Consider the following 19,315-nt stretch of genomic DNA (forward strand, 5'->3'; position numbering starts at 1 on the left):
TGATGTATGTCTTTAAAACTCCCTTTTTACCCATATGAAGAAGTTACCCTCTCCTTTATTTCTGTATAATATAAATAAAAATGTGGCTTGTTTGTTTATATAAATGCATATTTTGTGGTCCATTTACAAATATTAATTTTATTTATTTTACAAAATAAAATAAACGCATTCAACCAAAAGAGAAATTTCTAATTAAACACAAAGAAATGTTTTGATAGTTTATAATTGACTTTAAATTTTAATTTTTAATATCATTTAAGTTTTAATCGTACACACCACTACGCATACGACTATGCATACTGCTTGACTGTGCATCACATCTTTATAGACTGCCTATGTTATGTGGTCCTATGTTGCAAATTTAAACTACCGAGGGAGATTCGGCACATCCTAGGAAAAAATGTACTAGACCGGATAATACTGATACTTTTAAGAAGAATCAATGTACTTAATAAGATTTTAATGATTAACCATAGATTTTATTTTGTTATTCATGTTACATATTTTATCCTGAATGAAAGTTATTCTGAAAATAATACAGTTGTGGTAAGTTTATATTTGTAATTAGTTTTTTAATAAAATGCAAAACTAATTTGCAATAATGTTTTTAATTTGAATTTGTGAAAATTAGCGAAATTTTATTTATATTAGTTGCTATTAGTTCAGTTCTGATGCCATTTGAGATACAGTAATTATAATGTTTACATGTTAATTTAGTGAAGAATTGATATAATAATATACAGTACTGTATATCATTGTTTTTAATAATATATTGCTTTTTAGAATTTTTGTATGATTTAATGCATGGAAACAAAGGTTTATTATTTTTTAAGTTGTTATTGTAGGTTATTTAATCAATAAAAATTTAATTATTGTTAATATTTAAGAACTTGGAAATTATGCTTGTGTTAGAAAAAGAGATAAAGCACACTATTATAATATGTATATATAGTGCAAATTATCGTTATACATTGCTTGGTGTTCAGTTTTGAAAACTCTGGTAAGTTTATGTTCATTTACTTAAATGTATTAAGCTTAGATTTAAAAATTATTTTTTAGAGTACCAGTATCTAAAAATTATTTTAATTGTTATTACTGATTATAAAACCAAAAATGTGCTGCTTATTTTAAATAGATGTTTATATTCTAATCTTGCTAATATTTAAATTAGGGTTTTGATTCCTTCTACATGAACAGACTACTATATTTTTTATTTGATAAAAATTAAAAGTAATTTCTACGTTTTTACGTTGAATAAAGAAGGCAAATTTCTACGGTTCGTTTTGTTAACAAAATTTTGAATCTTATTTAAATGTTTAAAAAATGAAATTTAAATTTGCAATTGAATTACTCTGTTAGAATTTAAAGTTATCTAGATTAAATGAAAATCTACAATGTATGCATATGCTATGTACACTCGTGCATGACCCCCCCCCCCCCCCGCACACACATTTGCAAAAACTGAATAATGAAGTATTCAATTGGGTAAACCCAAAATGCATTAGTTAATAATAAAGAATTAATTTACATGTTTATTTTTGACAAATATATTTATTTTAAAATAGATTTCCTATTAAATGGTAAGTATTTAAATTCTTGAACTGTTATTTTGAATAAATTGAAAAAGTGCTCAGAAATCATTTGCCAGTAAAATTTCTGAATTTTAAAAGTAGATAATCACTTTAACAAATTATCATTAGTAGATAACTGAGAAACTAGTATGTAAAAAAAATACAAATAAATTGAATAGTAGATTTTGCAATTTGAAAATTATTGAAATAGAATTCATAAAGGAAGAAAAATATATCAATCTAAAGTAACTTATTTACTTTTTTAAAAATTAACATGTAACTTTTAAGGAAATTAATTTTTTTAACTTAACTTGGATCAGCTAACAAAAAACTTCTGAACTGACCTACATAATTAAAAATATGAATATGATGAAATAAATATATATTGTATTTAATTTTCATTTTATAGATTAACCCAAGTACAGAATAATTGAAATAGGATTACTTATTTCATTACATAAGCAGAAGCATTTTCACGAACTTAATTTGCATGATCAGCTGCATTACATTTATATATATATTTCAAAACTCATCATAAACTCACTGTATATATCGTATTGCTTATTAATTTATGTATTCTTAAAAATTTTTTAAACTAATTAAATTTTATTAAAATCTTTTAAATTAAATTAAAAAATTTTATTTAAATTCAAAATTTTAAATTATAAATCAAAACAAGATGTAAAATAAAAAAAAAGTTTAAAAGTTATCAAGATTAATTAATTAAATTTGATATTAAAATTAATTTAAAAAATTGAAATGTATCAATTTTTTACATACGTGTACTGACGACAATATAAACAAATAAATTAAAAATTCTCTATTTATACTGGTAAGATCATTAGATCTTTTAAAACCAGATTCATGGAACATTTTAGAAGTTATAAAAAAGGTAAGCTGGGTTTTTCAAATATATTAGATCATTTCATTAAAAATAAGCACACAATATCAGATTCAGACAAATTTAAAAATATTAGAAATTAAAAAATGCAATATATATAAGGATAAAATTTAATGTGATCAGCCTTCAGACAGAGTATGAAGACAATGTTATAAAGGATGCAGTCCAACCTGGTTAATAAAGTAAATTCAGTGAAATAGTTAGCAGATAATTTTACTTAAGTTTTTGATTTATTTTAAAAAGTTTTTTAATTTTAATTTGATGTCACATTATGAACATTTGTAAAAAATCGATACATTTTAATTTTTTAGCTTAATTTAAATTAATTTTAATATCAATTTTATTTAATTAATCTTTATAATATTTAAACTTTTTTTTTAATATTTTACATCTGGTTTTGATTTTATAATTCAAAATTTTTAGTTTAAATAAGTTTTGTAAATTTTGTTTAAAGTATGATAAATTAAATTTAAATGTTTTAATAAAATTTAATTTCTTTAAAAAATTTTTAACTTAAAATATCAATTAACAAGTGATAAGTTATCCTTGATGTTAACTACAGCTGTTGCAAGTAAAACAGATTTGTTATGTTTGTTAAAACAGTTCAACAATTATCGTCACACACTTTTACCTTATCACCCTGACTCAATGTCATTGAAATGATTTGGAGTCAAGTAAAGGGGCAGGTAGCTAAAAGACTTAACTTGTCAGACGTTCATAAGTTAGCTGAAGAGAAATTTCATAAAGAAGTATCTGAAGCTGAGTGAAGCAATGTTTGCGAGCATGCTGTCAACATTGAAAAAAGATACATTGAAGATGAACATTTATATCATGTGCACATCGACAATTTTGTGATAAATGTGAATTCAGAATCGGACACGAGCTCTTTAGAACATACCGACGACAGCAACTTCGGAATTTGTGAGCTACAGCAATAAAATGAATAGAAAGAATAATTATTTAAAGTACTTTAAAATAATAATATTAATTGGGATACTAAACTAGTTTTAAATAAATAACATCGTATGAATTTTTAGTTATAAATATCATGTATATTAAACTGACAATGTTTTCAGTCGGCCTAGTACCGTGCCAAATGTTTGCTGAATGCTAGTAGCTTTTTGTGCCAGCTTATTTGACAATAGTTATAAGCTATTTTGTGGTACTATTGGTGTTTGTAAACCAGAAAGTTCTGAAATTGACAAATAAGACTTTTAAACATAATAAATTGTAAATATGTTTTTTTTGTTGTAGCAACTGTAATAAAGAAAATCATGTCTGAGTTTGTCTGTTTTTTTATATAATCATTTAATTTTTCATCTACTTTTTTACAGAAAGGAAGCCTAGATACAAACAATATGGCTAATTTGAAGATTATAATTACTGTGGCTTTAATTTCTTTGGTTGTTGTGGTAGAAAGCAGACCTAATAAACCAAGTATCATTGAAGATGATCAGGTGAGTTTCAAAACTCTATTCATAAACCACTCTTAAGAAGCAATTAACTTTTTATTAAGACAAAAAATATTAGCGGAATCTAATCAACTTCAAGTTTGTGTCACATTGACAAAAACATGTGGGTTGGTAAGACTTTAATTAGACTTTCAGAAAAAATTAGACTCCTAAATTTTAAGTTTTAATTCAGTTTTTCTTCTATTAAAATTAGGAGAAAAGATATTTTTTAATATTTTAAAAACATATTCAGTTTTTTATTGGTTTGCTTTCAAATTAAACTGAAAATTTTCATTGTTGCTGCTAACCTCTGCTTCACTTGGCACAAAGTTCTCTCATCAGCTTTCCTCCCTCCCATTAAACCCCATATTTTGATGCTCAGTAAATACATCCACATTTCATACATACATGCACATCAGTAAATACATCCACATTTCATACATACATGTACAACACTAATGCTTGGAAGGAGACTTGAATAATGAAATGAAGGATTCTTGATTATTTCGTTCATTATTTTGAATATTCATGTCTGGGTCAATCCATTTGAAGTGACCCAAGGATGGTTACTTGACCAATTCAAAAAAAAAAATTTACCCACATGTAGACTGTTTCCTACATGTTTTAGCACCGTAAAACTATTATTTTTAAACTTTTTATTTAAGCAGTTTACCTGTGGCGCCATTTTTGTTATGGTGCGCACACCTATTTTTGTGATTGTAAGGGTTTATAGAAAAAATCATAACTAAAACACTATTGGTCCTTAAAGGATGAAACAAAAAGCAATTTATTCATATTTTCTCAAGGTGGTTCTGTAATTTATTTACCTATCTCTATTCTTTCTATGAGAAAATTACCAATAAAATTGAACATGAAAAACAGTAAAATTTCACTTTCGCTAATATTTTTCAAATTGGAATGGCATACATAGTTTGAATTATTTTTTTATACGTAGGTATATGTTAGTAATTTTACCATAAATAATATTAATGGTGATACAGTTATCCCTAAATTTTTATGAATTTTTGAAAACTAATTTTTTTTTTAAATTCAAATTTTGGCTTCAAATAACTCTGATGGGGCTGATGTTAAAAATCTCAAATTTACACAACTTACAGTGTTTTTGTAGATGTTTATGGCAAATAATAGAAAAATTTGTTTATTATACTAATAAAAAAGTTACAACCTCTCAAAATCATGAAAAACTTGTTAAAAACCATACCATTTTGACTCACTAAATAAGTGCTCCAAGAGGGTTTCTTGTCTGCTTGACACTTTAATATTTTTATACTTATTACTATAGTTGAAATAGACTTGTTTGAACCATTCAACTGCAGTGCTCATGTTATAACAACCGCTTGAAGTTATTTCCAGTTGTCAGGAAAATCCATTTTACAACATGCTTACTTATTCTTGTTGCTTCATTTAGCTTTAAACTTACAGACTGGTCTGTCTGACATTAGTCAGTAACCTGTTTACATCTTTACTGAATGTCTCAAATTTCATCTTGTGTTTGGAAGTGTTTATTAAATAAAACTTATTTGTAAGTTTTATTTAATAATATTACATTTACAAATTTTAAAATTGGTTAAATTTTTATATTATTTTCAAGTAATTTTACATATAACAATGTTCCATAGAAATTTATGTGAATAAAGAGTGTCATGAAACAGTTCTGTTGTGACCCTTTGAGAACTCATAATAAACTAGTAAAGAAAAACTGAAGACAAATAACATTAGAGCAAGGTCTTAAAGACACATTTTTTCAAATTTAAATTTAGTTCCTGAAAAGTCTCTTTGTGTTAACTGTTTCAAAAGTATTTTTTCTTAGAAGAGAATTATCAGAAGAGATATCACAGCTGCTGGTTAACTACACTAAATAAAAAACTCATTGCTACAGAAACACGCTATTTCATTGAAGAATAATTAAAATTTTGTTAAAATTTTTTTTTCTTCGATAGTGTTTACAAAAATAAACCTATATAAAAATAAAAATGAATTGTCGAAAAAAGATGTAGGCTATTCATTGAAATCTCAGTTTGGGTAAGTTTTATAAGCATTTTTGAATCAAAATTGTATAAGTTTAGTCGTATTGGTTAAGTTATCATCAAATTATGAACTATCATTAATAATTAAAAAAAAATCCATTTTAAAAATATTGAAAACGTCAACTTCAACAACATAGGGGCTAGATATAAAAAATATAAAGTGCAAAGAAGACAAGAAGCTCCCTTGGAGCACTTATTTAGTGAGTCAAAATGGTATCGCTTTTAACAGGTTTTTCATGATTTTTGAGATACTGTTTTTCATGTTCAACTTTATTTGTAATTTTCAAGTAGAAAGAAACGAACTAGGTAAATAAATCACTGAACCAATCTTTTACATTTTGAAAATATGAATAAATTGCTTTTTTTTTTCATCCTTCCAATGATTTTTTCCGTAAACCCTTTCAATCACAAAATTAGGTACAAGCACCATAACAAAAGTGGCCACCACAGGTAAATTGCGTAAATAAAAAAGTTGTAGCCAAATAAAACCTTAATTAATGAAATATTTTAATCTTACAAGGAGAAGGCACATCGGTTCGAATTTGACATCACAGTTTATACACAGAGTTAAAAAAAAAGGTAGATAACTAAACTAAAATACATAAATATAATAAACAAACAACCAAAAAATTGGGATATAACAGGACCATGTTTCCTCAGTCAAAAAAATAATAGAAGAAAATAAGAAGATAAATAGGGGTGTAGTGGAAGTCAGTCATTCACAGTTTCCAGTCAGTGATGTCTCGGGAGGGAGTCTTACTCCCTCTTGAGACAGGGATAAGCGTCCCTACGACGCTTTGGGGATTGGCGTCCCCATGGCCCTAGCCTAGCTTTTCTTCCCACTACACACTGAACAGCTTAACCTTTTACACCATACACGTACACCTCACCACAAACACTACACAAATTAATATACATATCCTTACTCAGCATTACAACAGTCCATTTTTACACTTACACTCAGTGGTGTTGTGACACTATATGAAACGCAACCATAACCCGAAGTGGAAACTATCATGCTGAAGGGTGGATGGCTCTATATAGCGAGTCTCAAACTATGTCCTCTGGGCACCTGGTGAACACAGTTGTATGAAGTCCTAGCTCCAATACGTGGGTGCTATATTGCTATGGCTGTTATATCACTGATACTCATGGAAACTGTATGTCAGTCCTAATTAATATTTCGGTGGCTGTTGATCCACTTGAAAAAACCACCAAAGTGGGTAGTTTAAAGAGACTTTAACCCATTTTTTCAGTCACTGATTTGTCTAGTGAAACAAAAACATTAGAGGGTGTTAAATTTTCATGTACAAGGTTTCTCTAGTGAAGTGCAATGAAGAAGGTAAATCTTTTACTCAGGTTTCTTCCTTCCTGATAGATAAGTGTGTCGTAACAGCATGTGGGTCTCCGAAATCTATTAAGAATCTTAGAAGTGGCATCCTGTTGACTGAAGTATAACGTGAAGAGCAATGTCAAAAACTTCTAGCCCTTAAGAATATAGGAAAAGATGGGTTAATAGTGCAGACCCATAAGACATTACATTTAGCAAGAGAGTTATCTTTTGTTGTGACTTGGTTGATGTTGACTTAACTGAAATATCAGAAGAGCTATTACTGCAGTCAGTGACATCTGTGCAGAGAATTGTGAGGAAGGAGAATGGTGTTGGTATGCCAACATGTTCACTTATTCTAACCTTTTCTGCCCCATGTATTCCTGAGAAAATAAGAACTGGCTACCTGTCTGTGTGTAACTTTATATACCAAACCCAAGGACACTGTTTTCAATGTCAAGGTTTGGGTCATAACAAAGATTGTTCAAGACGGAAAATGCTTGTGTGTGTTGCTGCTGAAACACAGTACTGAAATAGAAAAATGTGTTAATTTTAAAGGTGTACACTCAGCAAAGTTTCGAGAATTCCCTCTTTATAAAGAAGAAAAGGCTATATTAATAATATGTACTGAGCATAAAGTGTCCTATCATGTGGCTCATTGGAAATAGAGAAAATCTCTCAGCAGGAGGAATCCTGTACAACCTGGTGTTAGTTTTGTCCAGACTTTCTCTAACAATATACAAAAAGGGAAAGAATGCACATCATGCAAAGAGCTAACTAAAATGGTAGAAGCTTTATCAGACCAAATAAAGTTCCTCAAGGCTGCTATTGCAGCATTGATGGGGTCTATAAAAACATCATCACCTGGTCACCAAGGTTTCTACAAGGGTGTGGTAATAGATAAAGTACCCGAAGAAGCAAAGCACTTCTTAAAAGTCATAAAATCAAAAAAGAAAAACTACATAGTATTTGATAAGTAATTTACAGATAGAGTTTTTATATATAACAGAAAAAAGTACTTCTTAAGTGTACAAATATTATCAGTGGAATGTTTGTGGTCTCGGTTCTCACCTGGAGGACATTGAAATCTTGCTTAAAGAAGAAAATCTCTTGATACTGTGTCTGCAGGAAACTCACCTCTGTCACCAGGATGAAACATGTTTTTGCTGCTATGTCTGTGAGAGATGCCACTATCCAACTGAGGGTAGGGTCATGAAGGAGTGCCTGTTTTCCTGAAGGAAGTCACATTAGTCATGCAGATTCTTGATACTTGATAGCGCAAATAAATTTATCCCATTAACAACTGGAAAGCCTGCTGTTCCTTGGTGGGATGAAGACTATGGAGTGCACTAAGGAATTGTCATAGGGCTTTACATAATTTTAATCAGAGGCCTACAACTGAATTGCTAGGCACCTTCCGCAATGCAAGGGCTGTTTGCCGTTGAGTGTTTCAGAGTTCTAAACGGAAAACATGCTGAATTATGTCAGTATCATTTCTCAGGTAACTCCATCATTGGTTGTGTGGGGAAAAGTTGTTTGGTTCGGGACAATCTCTTCTGTCACTTACATTTGTAAGTCTTTGTTGGTATACAGTGTTTTGGAAATAAACGTTTTTATCAACTTCATTTTACTGAAACGTCTTTCTTGTGAACAGTTAAGATTCTTTCTTCTCTTCTTAGCTTGCTTTTGATACTTAACTTCAAATGAACTCTTTCATGTTTTCACCACAAATAAAAGATATCACAGAAAAAAATACCCACCACAGTTTCCAATAAGCAAGCATCAACCGAGTAATGTGTTAACTGTTATATTGACTATGGTTGTAGATTACTACATAACTGAGCTTTTTTTGTGGATTCTTATTGCGCAGCATCAGATACTTACCTATTTCGCACCTGTTTTTGCCTCCTACCTTCACCATTGATGAAGTGTAGATTGCCATTTTGCTTGTAATATTCCATATAATTTTAATAAGTAAACAAAGTTTTAACTGTAATCTTCAATATTCCATTCAGAAAATAGATTACATATACTATCATATATCAACTACTTTGTCACCAACATTTGAATTCCAGGAAGTTGTAAAATTGAACAAACTTAGTTTCTAACCTTTCAAATCATAATATGTATGTTAAGACAGTTTATTTCTCTTCCGATGTGTGCAAATTTGGTTGAAGTTCATATGTTAAAACTGAAACTGGAATTAAAAAAAATTAACTTAGATCAAAATGCAATTAGTGATTTTTCATGAATCATGCCGCTCATTTTGATTTGCCTGCATTGTGAAACATCAGTTGAAGACAATTTGAGAGAATAATTGGTTAATACTTATTGCTGGCCATAAGCTGCTTGACATTTAAGGCAGTGTACTGTTGATTGTATAAGATGGTTGCAAAGAAAGGTTTCCTTTGTAGTTTGCATTTATGGTGTGCCAGGTGCATGTGCGTGCACGAATATATATATATGTATATATACACCGGGAAATATTTAAGTATGAAAATGGTTTTATATCGAATATATGAGAGGTATTTAAAGGCAGAAAGAAATGGGGTTCTACATATTTTAAAAAAATCTGCATTATTTAGGGTTTTTAATTTTTGTTCACCTTCGTGGGTCCGCCATATTGAATCAGAATTAATTTTTTAAGTAGGAAGGTGGACGTATGACATGATTTTAATTTAAAATTTCACAAGAAAAACAATGGTGAAACCTGTTTTGCTGATAAAGCCTTCATTATCAAGTTATAAGGGTTCAAAGTTGCAATGACGGAAAAATCGTATTAAAGTGTGCTGCATGAACGATTTTATTGCATTTTACATTCATAATGCATACAATAACAAACTTTAAACAGTGCTGTAATATTGATATTATTAAACAATAACTAATAATTAACAACATAATAACAAATTAAATGGCTAAATTAACTGATATTATTTACTTTAAATATTACAGTTTTTACTTTAAAATTTAAAAAAAATGTTTTTGATCATAAATTACTAATTAAATTAGTAATTACCATTAGTATGAGTAAAGGTTGTATGATAAAAGTTGCTAAAATAGTTTACTCATTCCTCTCCAATCAGTATTTGTTAATTATGAAAGTTATGTAGATCATGCTTGGTGAAGGGATGTATAATAATAAATGGAAAATATATGATCCTTTAATGAAGAATGCAATAATGAAGATGAATAAGGATAAATAATTATCAGGCCAACATTTTTAACCAAATTAGAATCAAACTCAGATCTACAGTGCAGTTTAGAGTCAAAAAATTGAAGAACGTAGGAATATATTAGTGATTTCTTTCACAAAGCAGTCCCTTAAATGAGGTTTGATCTGGAGTTCTTACACCAGCCACAGAATTATCTCTTTTGATTTAGGAGAAAGTTGTAAATAAATATTAAGGTAATTTGTGGGAAAAACTAGTTTTTCCTTATATAGAAGCCTTTGGCAAAACATTCTATTGTACATAAAATTCCGCAAATTTAAAATTAAAAAAGAAAACCTGATAAATAACTGGAAAAAAGTTGAAGATATGGCTTGGATTTTAACTTCAGAAGATACGATTTCAATTTACAACAGATCAGATGATCTGTTGATGGTATATTTAAAGAATACACTAGTAGGATTCTTTTAAACCTGCAGTGAAAGAGGGAAAATATTTATCTGTTAGAATCCGATTAAGATTCAAGAGAAATTCCAAATTAACTTTTTTTTTCAAATTATATACTGTCTTTTAAGCTTAATTTTTATTATAAACATCTAAAGATAAAAATATATGTGCAATACACATACTTAAATATTTTATTACTAAAAGAGAAACTGACATTAGTGGTTCAAAAACTTTACTGATATCTACCATTTATTCATGTTAAATGTGTTTAAAATAATTAATATCTATTTGTTAGTTCTTAAAGATAATTTTACAAATTTTAAAATAATGAACATTAATTAGTTTATTAATTACATAGATCAATAAATTAGAACAACATTTTGCCCTTATTTTACATTCTTTATTTTGAAAAATGATTACAGTTTTTCTATTGATCACGAAACATAAATAAAGTATTTGGGTTTAAAATAACTGAAAATTTAACAATTTGTTTTTAAATAAATTGGAATTTTTTTTTACAAAGGCCTTTCAAAACTAATTATCAGAATATTTTTCAGTGATGCATATTTTAAAAATGTTAGGAATTTCTTAAATATTTAATAAAATAATATAAGTATATTCAATCTAAATTGTGCCTATTCAGTTATGTTGATCGTTAATTCTTTTGGAAATTTTATTTTGATCGCATTTATTAGTACCTTAAATTGAATAAATTCATAAATTTTATGTAGAAGTTAGATTTTGAAAAGGAGTAATGTGTTCTTTATACATGGATGAATTCAGGATTTTTTTTAACCTATTTGAAAATTATGATAGTTTTTAAAAGATTTATAAATATTAATCATTCTTTATAGTGTATTGAGTTAAAAAAAAATCATGTGTTTCAGGAACTCATGTATAACATCAATGGAGAAATCTTACACTCTAAACAAGAATCTAATATTGATCCAATTAAAGATTATAATAGTAATAGAAATAATTTAAGATTACGTCGACAATTGAACAATTTTATTTTTCTGTTTAAACTTATACGGATTGTTTTAACAACTTTTTTTAGTTCAATAAATTTGTCAACACTAACTTTCAATGATTTAAAAAATATTTTCTCATTGATTGCCACAGTTATATAACAATCTGAATGGTTTTCTTTAGGTGGTTTATTATTCTTTTAGACAATAAAAGAATATTAAAATAAATTTTAGTGGCAGTAGTAAGCCATAAAATAAAAAGTATTTTAGGGCCTCAGTGATTTATTATGACATGAAATAACATATGAAAGTTACATAACGCACACAATTTAAATTATTAATGAACTAAAAGACAGCTGTATTCATACTATATATTAAAATACATTAATAGTAACATCAAAATTTTACAGGCAGCATTCAAAAACATAAAACTAAAGATCCACGAATGTCATGGATTGTATAAATACTTTAAATTTTACAAAAATATATATATTAAACAAAGTCAAAATCAAATATACTATTTCACTTAATATTAAATTTGGGTATCCCAAACCACTTTAACAACATTAACAAAATTAATCCCATTAATGTAATATTTTAATAAATTTCATAGATTCTCTGAGGATCATTAACAGCATCACCATTTGCAATTCAACTGATGTCAGGAGTGGATTACAGCCCTGAAAAGATATTCTGAAAGCACATTTTGAAGTATTTAAAAAGTAGGATATGATTAATCAATCTACTGTAAATAAAATTTATCTCAGGATAATAATGGGCCTTTGAATTCTCCTGTAACTTGTAGTAATTAGTTTTTAATTAGATTACTTACTCATTGTTTTTTTATGTAATTGCTCACATCTACATGTCTATTACAATTCAACAATTCACTCTTTTTCTTGTTTTTCACCCTTATCTTTTCCTTTCTTTTAATTTTGTTTCACATTGATGAGTAAATTTATTTACATGTATGAATAATGTGATGAGAAAGTAAAATTCTCACTGTTATTGTTATATCTTAACTCTCAGGAGTAGATGGATTTTTTCTTACTTTTCCATCCATCCCCAAAAATCTGAATAGGAGGTAATATTTTTTCCAAGATACTTAACAAACTGAGATTACCATCTTGTTAAAACATCTTGAGATTACATGGATTTAAGATTTGGGAATAAAAAATCTGGTATTAGTTTCTTGTTGTTTTCACTAAATGTAATCTGCTGCTTTTAATACTATATGCCATGGTTATGTCATGAAGGTCTGGTGAAGCATAAAAACAATTGGTAGAAATTTTTATTTGGCTATCTTTAATTGGTAAAAAATTATATTTTTTATCATCATGCTTTACTTTGATTTGGTTACATAGTATCAATATGAAATTAATCTTAAAAAAAATATAATAAAATAATAAAAATTAATAAGTTTAAATTTAACTATTGTAAAAAAATAAAAGGTATTTTATGCCATTTGAAAAGATTTCACTTGTTTAATTAATTTCTTTTACACTATCTTTATTCTCTGCAAAATAAATAACCTCTTACTTACATATTTAAAATTCATTAAACAACATAATGAAACATGATAAAAGTTTACAATTAAATCATTAAACAACTGAAAATAACGGAACTTCTTCCAATGGACTTTACAAAGCTAACTGACATCACCTTGCTTGATGGATGTAATTCCACTGAAAAAGTTACAACTGATTAGCTTTAAAAAAATCCTTTGGAAGAAGTGATTGAATTAGTTTGAAAGTTAGATATTTAATTATTTATTAATTTTATTATATATTTTAATTGAGATAATACTATTTAATGAATTATACTTGTTCACTTGGTTTTATTATTTGAAATGAAGTAACTAACCGATTCATATGTGTTTTATGTGAACCTCGTTAATGATTTGTATCTAATTAAGATTATTATGATGCAGAAAAATTCTTATTAAAAATTTGTTTTGTCTTTTTATTTTATCACTTTATTATTTTTCTTTTGCTAATCATGTTAATTTAATTTTCTTGTAAAAAAAATATATTCTTAAAAATAGTTTATGGTAATTCAATTTAATAAATATTTCAGTATAATAAAACTAATTTCAATATAGTGTGAATTAGACTTGTAATTACTACATATATAAATGAAAAATCTAGAACAATAATTTTTTTATCGGAGTGTAACATTTTTATTTTTATTTTTGATATTACTGATTTGACATTTTTGTAAATGATAATTTATATTACTGTACTTAAAATGGAATAATTAATTAAAATTATTAAAATATTAAATTGATGTTCAGACATTTTACTTACTCTGTAGGTTCCTGACCGTAGATCCTATTTTAAAATAATAAAATAAATACTATGATTTTTTCGCTAAATAACTTACAATGATTGTTTTTTATTTTATTTTTCTTTTACAAATTTTTAATTAGATTTTATAATTCAAATTTAATGAAAGTATTCAGTATACTGATGTTTCTGTTCTTTTTTTGGCAGAATTTGTTCAATAATTTCATTTTTGAGAAAATTGTTGTTTAAAATATTAATTTATTGTTTTTACATTACATTATTGATACTTACATTATTGTTGATCTTTACATTATTTTGGTACTCATCCAAGGTCGATTCATTCCATTTTCAAAAATTCATGTGTTTCCTTGGTCTTCCAGCACCTTTTTGATCTGCAAAATACTTGTTTTGTACTGCTTTTTGGACTTTTAATTAAACTGTTCCATATCTTTTAAACAGATGTCTGTTTCAATTATCGTTCTTCATTGTCATTTGGCAGCAACAAGTGAGTCATTAAATGTCAATATGTGAATTTTCCTTCTCATATTTTTTACCATTCTTTTCATTTTTTGTTGAAGAAAAGAATAAATGACTTATTTTTCTGTTTATGTTAAATTATAATGAAATTCATGAATAATATTTAAATTTATAAATAATCTTTGTTAGAAACACATCTTTGCTAGCATCTTTGAAATAAAATTCAGAAAAAAAGAATTGCACTAGTGGCCTAGAGAATGTTGTACACACCATTTTAGAGAGAATTTCTCTGACAATCAGAGTACTGGATTTTAATAGGAGCAGGTGATCTCTTTGCTTAACACTAAAGCATTTCAGCGAATCCCTTAACAGCGAACTGAATTTAGACATTTTGATATACATATCTCAAATTAATCTTACACCTGACAGAGCTCTAAGTAACTCCTGACTAACAGAAGGTGTCATCATCTGTGACATGGTTCCATTAATGAAGCTAGGATGTCAGCAGATTTAATTCTCATGGCACTTAATCAAAAAAGAAAAGCTAAAGAATAACAAAAAGAACTCAAGAATGAGATGATCAACCCACACACAAAGAACTTCATCAAATTAGGGTGGTCTTTCCTAGAAGTATGTTCAACAATTATTTCTATTCTACAATCAATTTTTATTGTTTATCATTTGGTCTCTTTTCTTGCTAGTAAATTCCCAAAAAACTCTTCTGAGATAGTCCGTTTTTCTTATTACATATTCATACAACTTAAACTTACTTCTTTAATGTTTTATAATTTCCCAACTTGTTACTGTATTTAATTTTTTGTTATTGTATTATTCTTTATTATGTCCTTCAATCTTGCCTCATTTCTGCAGCATAAAACTAATTTTGCCAGTTCTTTTCACATCTTGACATTGTATATCATTAAACTATTTATTTACATATGTCTCTTCTAATCATCTTAGAAGCTTTGTATTGTTAAACACTGAGGAGGTTTTTAATAATTTCATTTATTTAACTAGATCCAATTTTTGACTCTAAGCTAACTTAACTTAGAAAGGGTGGAAAAAACTTAAGTTTTATCAGAAACTTATAAAACTTATACTAAAACATCTGTGAGTTAAGTGTGCTAAAACTCTAGATTTGTTTGTGAATCAATTACATGAGTGATAAAAAGCTGTGAAACTATTTTTCAGTACTTAGGATTTGATAGAAACCAAAATTGAATTCTGCAAAATTTATCAGTGTTACCAGAATAATCTGAATCTTTCATAAAAAATAGATATATATTGTATTATAAATTAATACAATAATAGCCAGCAAATTATCATTTCCCATGACATCTGATATAGTAAGGAAGATTTATTATGATTACATCCTGGTCATTCATGGAATTTTTCATATGCTACATTTCCATATCTCACGCACAAACTTCAAGCTTATGTGGTGATTATAAAATTATCTTAAGAAATGCCTTAAAAATAAATTATTAAAACAAATGATATAGGATTACTTTTGATCTAGAATCACATGAAGTAATTCTATAAAAACAGTCTCTTTTTTCTCCAAATTTTGTTCACCAAATCATTAAGAAAGCAAATGAAAACTGGCAATTAGTAAGGAATGAAAGGCAATATAATGCAATTTCTGCTTAAAATTGTAGCTTCACAAACTTAACAAGTCTACTTATTGATCATATTTTTTATTAACCAAATTGGATGATAAGGTTTTATACCAATAACAATAAACTAATCTTGTTACATGGATAGTATACCTCCTACATATTTCAGTTAGATGAATGTACTGTTAAATTTTAGCTCTTATAAAGACTTTTTTTTAATCTTTATCTGAATGTATAAAATTCCATACTCCTTAATGAAAGATAATTTTTCTTCTGATTGTATAGAATATCTTGCAATCTTTATTTGATGAGGAATGCTTTTTCAACCTCATTTAAAATTGAAAATATACTGTCCGTTTTGGAAAAATGCAGACCAATTTTTGTTATAATCAGCATTTTATAAAAGAACTAGATAATTGCCTTAGATTACATTAGTCAAAAAAACAAATAATTTTTCATCTACCTGGAATTGTAAAAGGTGATTTTAACTGATTTTTGGATGCTGAATTCAAAAATGTTATCAGAATTTGTGTAATAGGTCACATGTTTTTTAGATGCTTATGATTTACTTATCAATAAATGTATAATCAGTAAAATCAATATTTAAAAAAAAAATTATGTATTCATTTAAAATTCATTTAAATCAATTAATTTTTATTTATTCAAACACAGTTAAATTGAAATACATTAATAAGAGGTTTCAAAATAAGAGGTTTTTAAAAATTTTACTCATTGGAATTGTCTTGCCTTTAATTTTTGAAATATGTTGGCAAACTTTTTCACTTGTATAATATTTGATCAGTTTCTCTAAACAAAACCAACAGTACTTGCCCATAATTTTTGGATCCCATCTTTCTTGATACCAATGCTCCATGGTCAGAATATCCTGATGGAAACACTCTCCTTGCTCATTGTTCACAAAGCCCAAATTTTCAGAAAAAAGATTAGGTGGGAGTGTAGGAAATGAATTTTTATTGATATCCTACATCCTAAATGTTTGTAGTTTCCTAACAATTTATTAACCAAAAAAACATAGTTTTCATATTTCCTGTTTCCTAAAATAAATAATACAATTTTCTGTCTGATTTGTTTATTGACTGTATTCACATTAATTTTCATAAAATTTAATTCTTTACAAGTTTTGTTACTAATTCTTCTGCATTTATAAGTCATTTAACAAAGCTATTATACTACAAACCTAAAAAAACTTGTTTTTTGACACCAACTTTGTGTTTCACATCAGATATCTTAAAAGATACTGGAGTTACAATTCTGGGACCTGTTTTATCCTATTTCTCACATCAAATTACATAAGAAACCACCAACTTTACTCCTTAATTTGGATCTCAAAATTACAGTAGTGTTTCTTTTTATAAGAAGAGTTGAAATTTGGTTGAAATCTTTCGCTAGCCATAACTTGAAAACAAAGCATTTCCATAAATATGTTTAGATGAGCTTTTTCAATACTTTCACCAGTTAGAGCATGCACTGAAAGTTTCTCCATTTCTTTGTGGTACAGCTGTACAAACATTTTTACTTTTGGTCAAACTTTTTTTTTCATTAGCCTTGCATGAATTTTTAATAGCCTAATTTTTCTTATGAAGTACAAAAAAAAGTCAAGGATCAAGGAATCATTAAGAATTTATTTAAAAAATTAATTTAAAACTTCAGTTTTTAATTTTAAGTGGTGATTTAACTAATAAAAGTTGTTTATGTTTCAGGCACTTAGAGGTGAAATAGAAAGAAATAGATTTATACGTTCAGTGGAACCTTACAGAATTTTAGATAATGTTGAAAAAGTACATGATAGGAAACGGCGAAGTGATGGAGAAGGTGGTAATGGAGAAGGTGGTGATGGAGAAGCTGGTAATGGGGAAGGTGGTGATGGAGAAGCTGGTAATGGAGAAGATGGTAATGGTGGTAATGCAGGTAGTAAGATAGCAGATCGTATGCAAAATTTTTTTCGCAGTATGTGGCCTAAATAAATGACTTTATTGGTTAAATGGTTTTATCATAACTACATTTTAGGAAGATATAGAAGAAGATATATTTGTAAGTCTAAAGTCATATTGATATTAATGTTATAATGTTCAACAATAGTTATGAAATATAATTGTATCAGGATGGAATGTTTAATGAGGGTATATATTAAGTTAAATGTTATAAATTTTATTTTGTTCATGTTTATGTATTTATTTTTCAGTAAGTAAAATCCTACAACTAAAATCATATTTGGTTCTATTAATTACTAAACCTTACAATCTTTAAAAAGACAGTAATTAGCACTGACTGAAATTTATACTATTATTTGAGGGTCACCTAGGAAATGATTTAATGTTTAATTTTTTTATAGATTTAAAGAAAAATTTTTGTATGTCCATTTGCCTTTTTTACAGATCCACAGCCTTATTCCAAGTCATGATGAAATATTGCACAACAGTACCAAACAAGAGGGAAATTTTTATCCACATACATTTTGAAAAAACTACTCCCACACCCCTTCCAACCAACCACTTATGCAAAATTTTAAGCACAGCTTTAGGGTTTTTTATGAATATCTTGAGAATGGTGAGGAGATTGACCGAAGTGGTGATTTTCTAAAATCCTATAAAATTCGCTACAAAGTGCAATTTGCCTGACTCTAATAGCATCCTTAGTTCAAAAATTATTAAGAATTAAAGTTCAAAATTTGTGTACAACTGTTTTGTTCCTTACCCTGTTATGAGAGTGAGTCACTATTTCATCTCAACTGTTTTCTACCTCATTGTCAGTCTCACTCACTCAGTATTAGCCATGAATAAAAAAAAATTATAAATAAATAATCCAGAACATTTTTTAATAAATCTAATTTTATTGTCTAAATTAAACTCTGTCTATGAAAGAACAATTTGTATTATCGTAATATACATAAAAACAAATTAGTTTGCTAATAAAATTAAAGAAGAATGACAACCATTATACATATTTAACTATTGAAAAGTTGTTTTTCATCCAAATAAATCTATTTTATCCGGTAAGTTGTGAACAGTGATAACTACAAGTGCAACAGTCCAC

At 27.4% G+C, this 19,315-nt stretch overlaps 1 protein-coding gene across 2 annotated transcripts; it reads left to right on the plus strand.

Annotated features, from left to right (window-relative positions):
- The first annotated feature begins 925 nt into the window (after positions 1-925).
- On the plus strand, positions 926-18,492 carry LOC142326632 (uncharacterized). Of its 2 annotated transcripts, none has more exons than XM_075369224.1 (3): positions 926-1,000; positions 3,807-3,929; positions 17,983-18,492. In XM_075369224.1, the coding sequence occupies exons 2-3, from the start codon at positions 3,831-3,833 to the stop codon at positions 18,244-18,246; spliced, it is 363 nt and encodes a 120-aa protein (XP_075225339.1). In that variant the 5' UTR covers positions 926-1,000; positions 3,807-3,830; the 3' UTR covers positions 18,247-18,492. The 2 variants fall into 2 exon arrangements, with proteins under 2 accessions (XP_075225339.1, XP_075225341.1); XM_075369226.1 differs by lacking the exon at positions 17,983-18,492 and adding an exon at positions 11,803-13,357.
- The last annotated feature ends 823 nt before the right edge of the window (positions 18,493-19,315 follow it).

This window comes from Lycorma delicatula, chromosome 6 (assembly GCF_047948215.1).
Source record: "Lycorma delicatula isolate Av1 chromosome 6, ASM4794821v1, whole genome shotgun sequence".
Taxonomy (NCBI): Eukaryota; Metazoa; Arthropoda; class Insecta; order Hemiptera; family Fulgoridae; genus Lycorma; species Lycorma delicatula.

Excerpts from the sequence above, each read along its gene's own strand:
- LOC142326632 (XM_075369224.1), top strand. The coding sequence starts at position 3,831 with ATGGCTAATTTGAAGATTATAATTACTGTGGCTTTAATTTCTTTGGTT. Across the intron at positions 3,930-17,982 it reads GTATCATTGAAGATGATCAG|GCACTTAGAGGTGAAATAGA; the intron begins GTGAGTTTCAAA and ends TTTATGTTTCAG.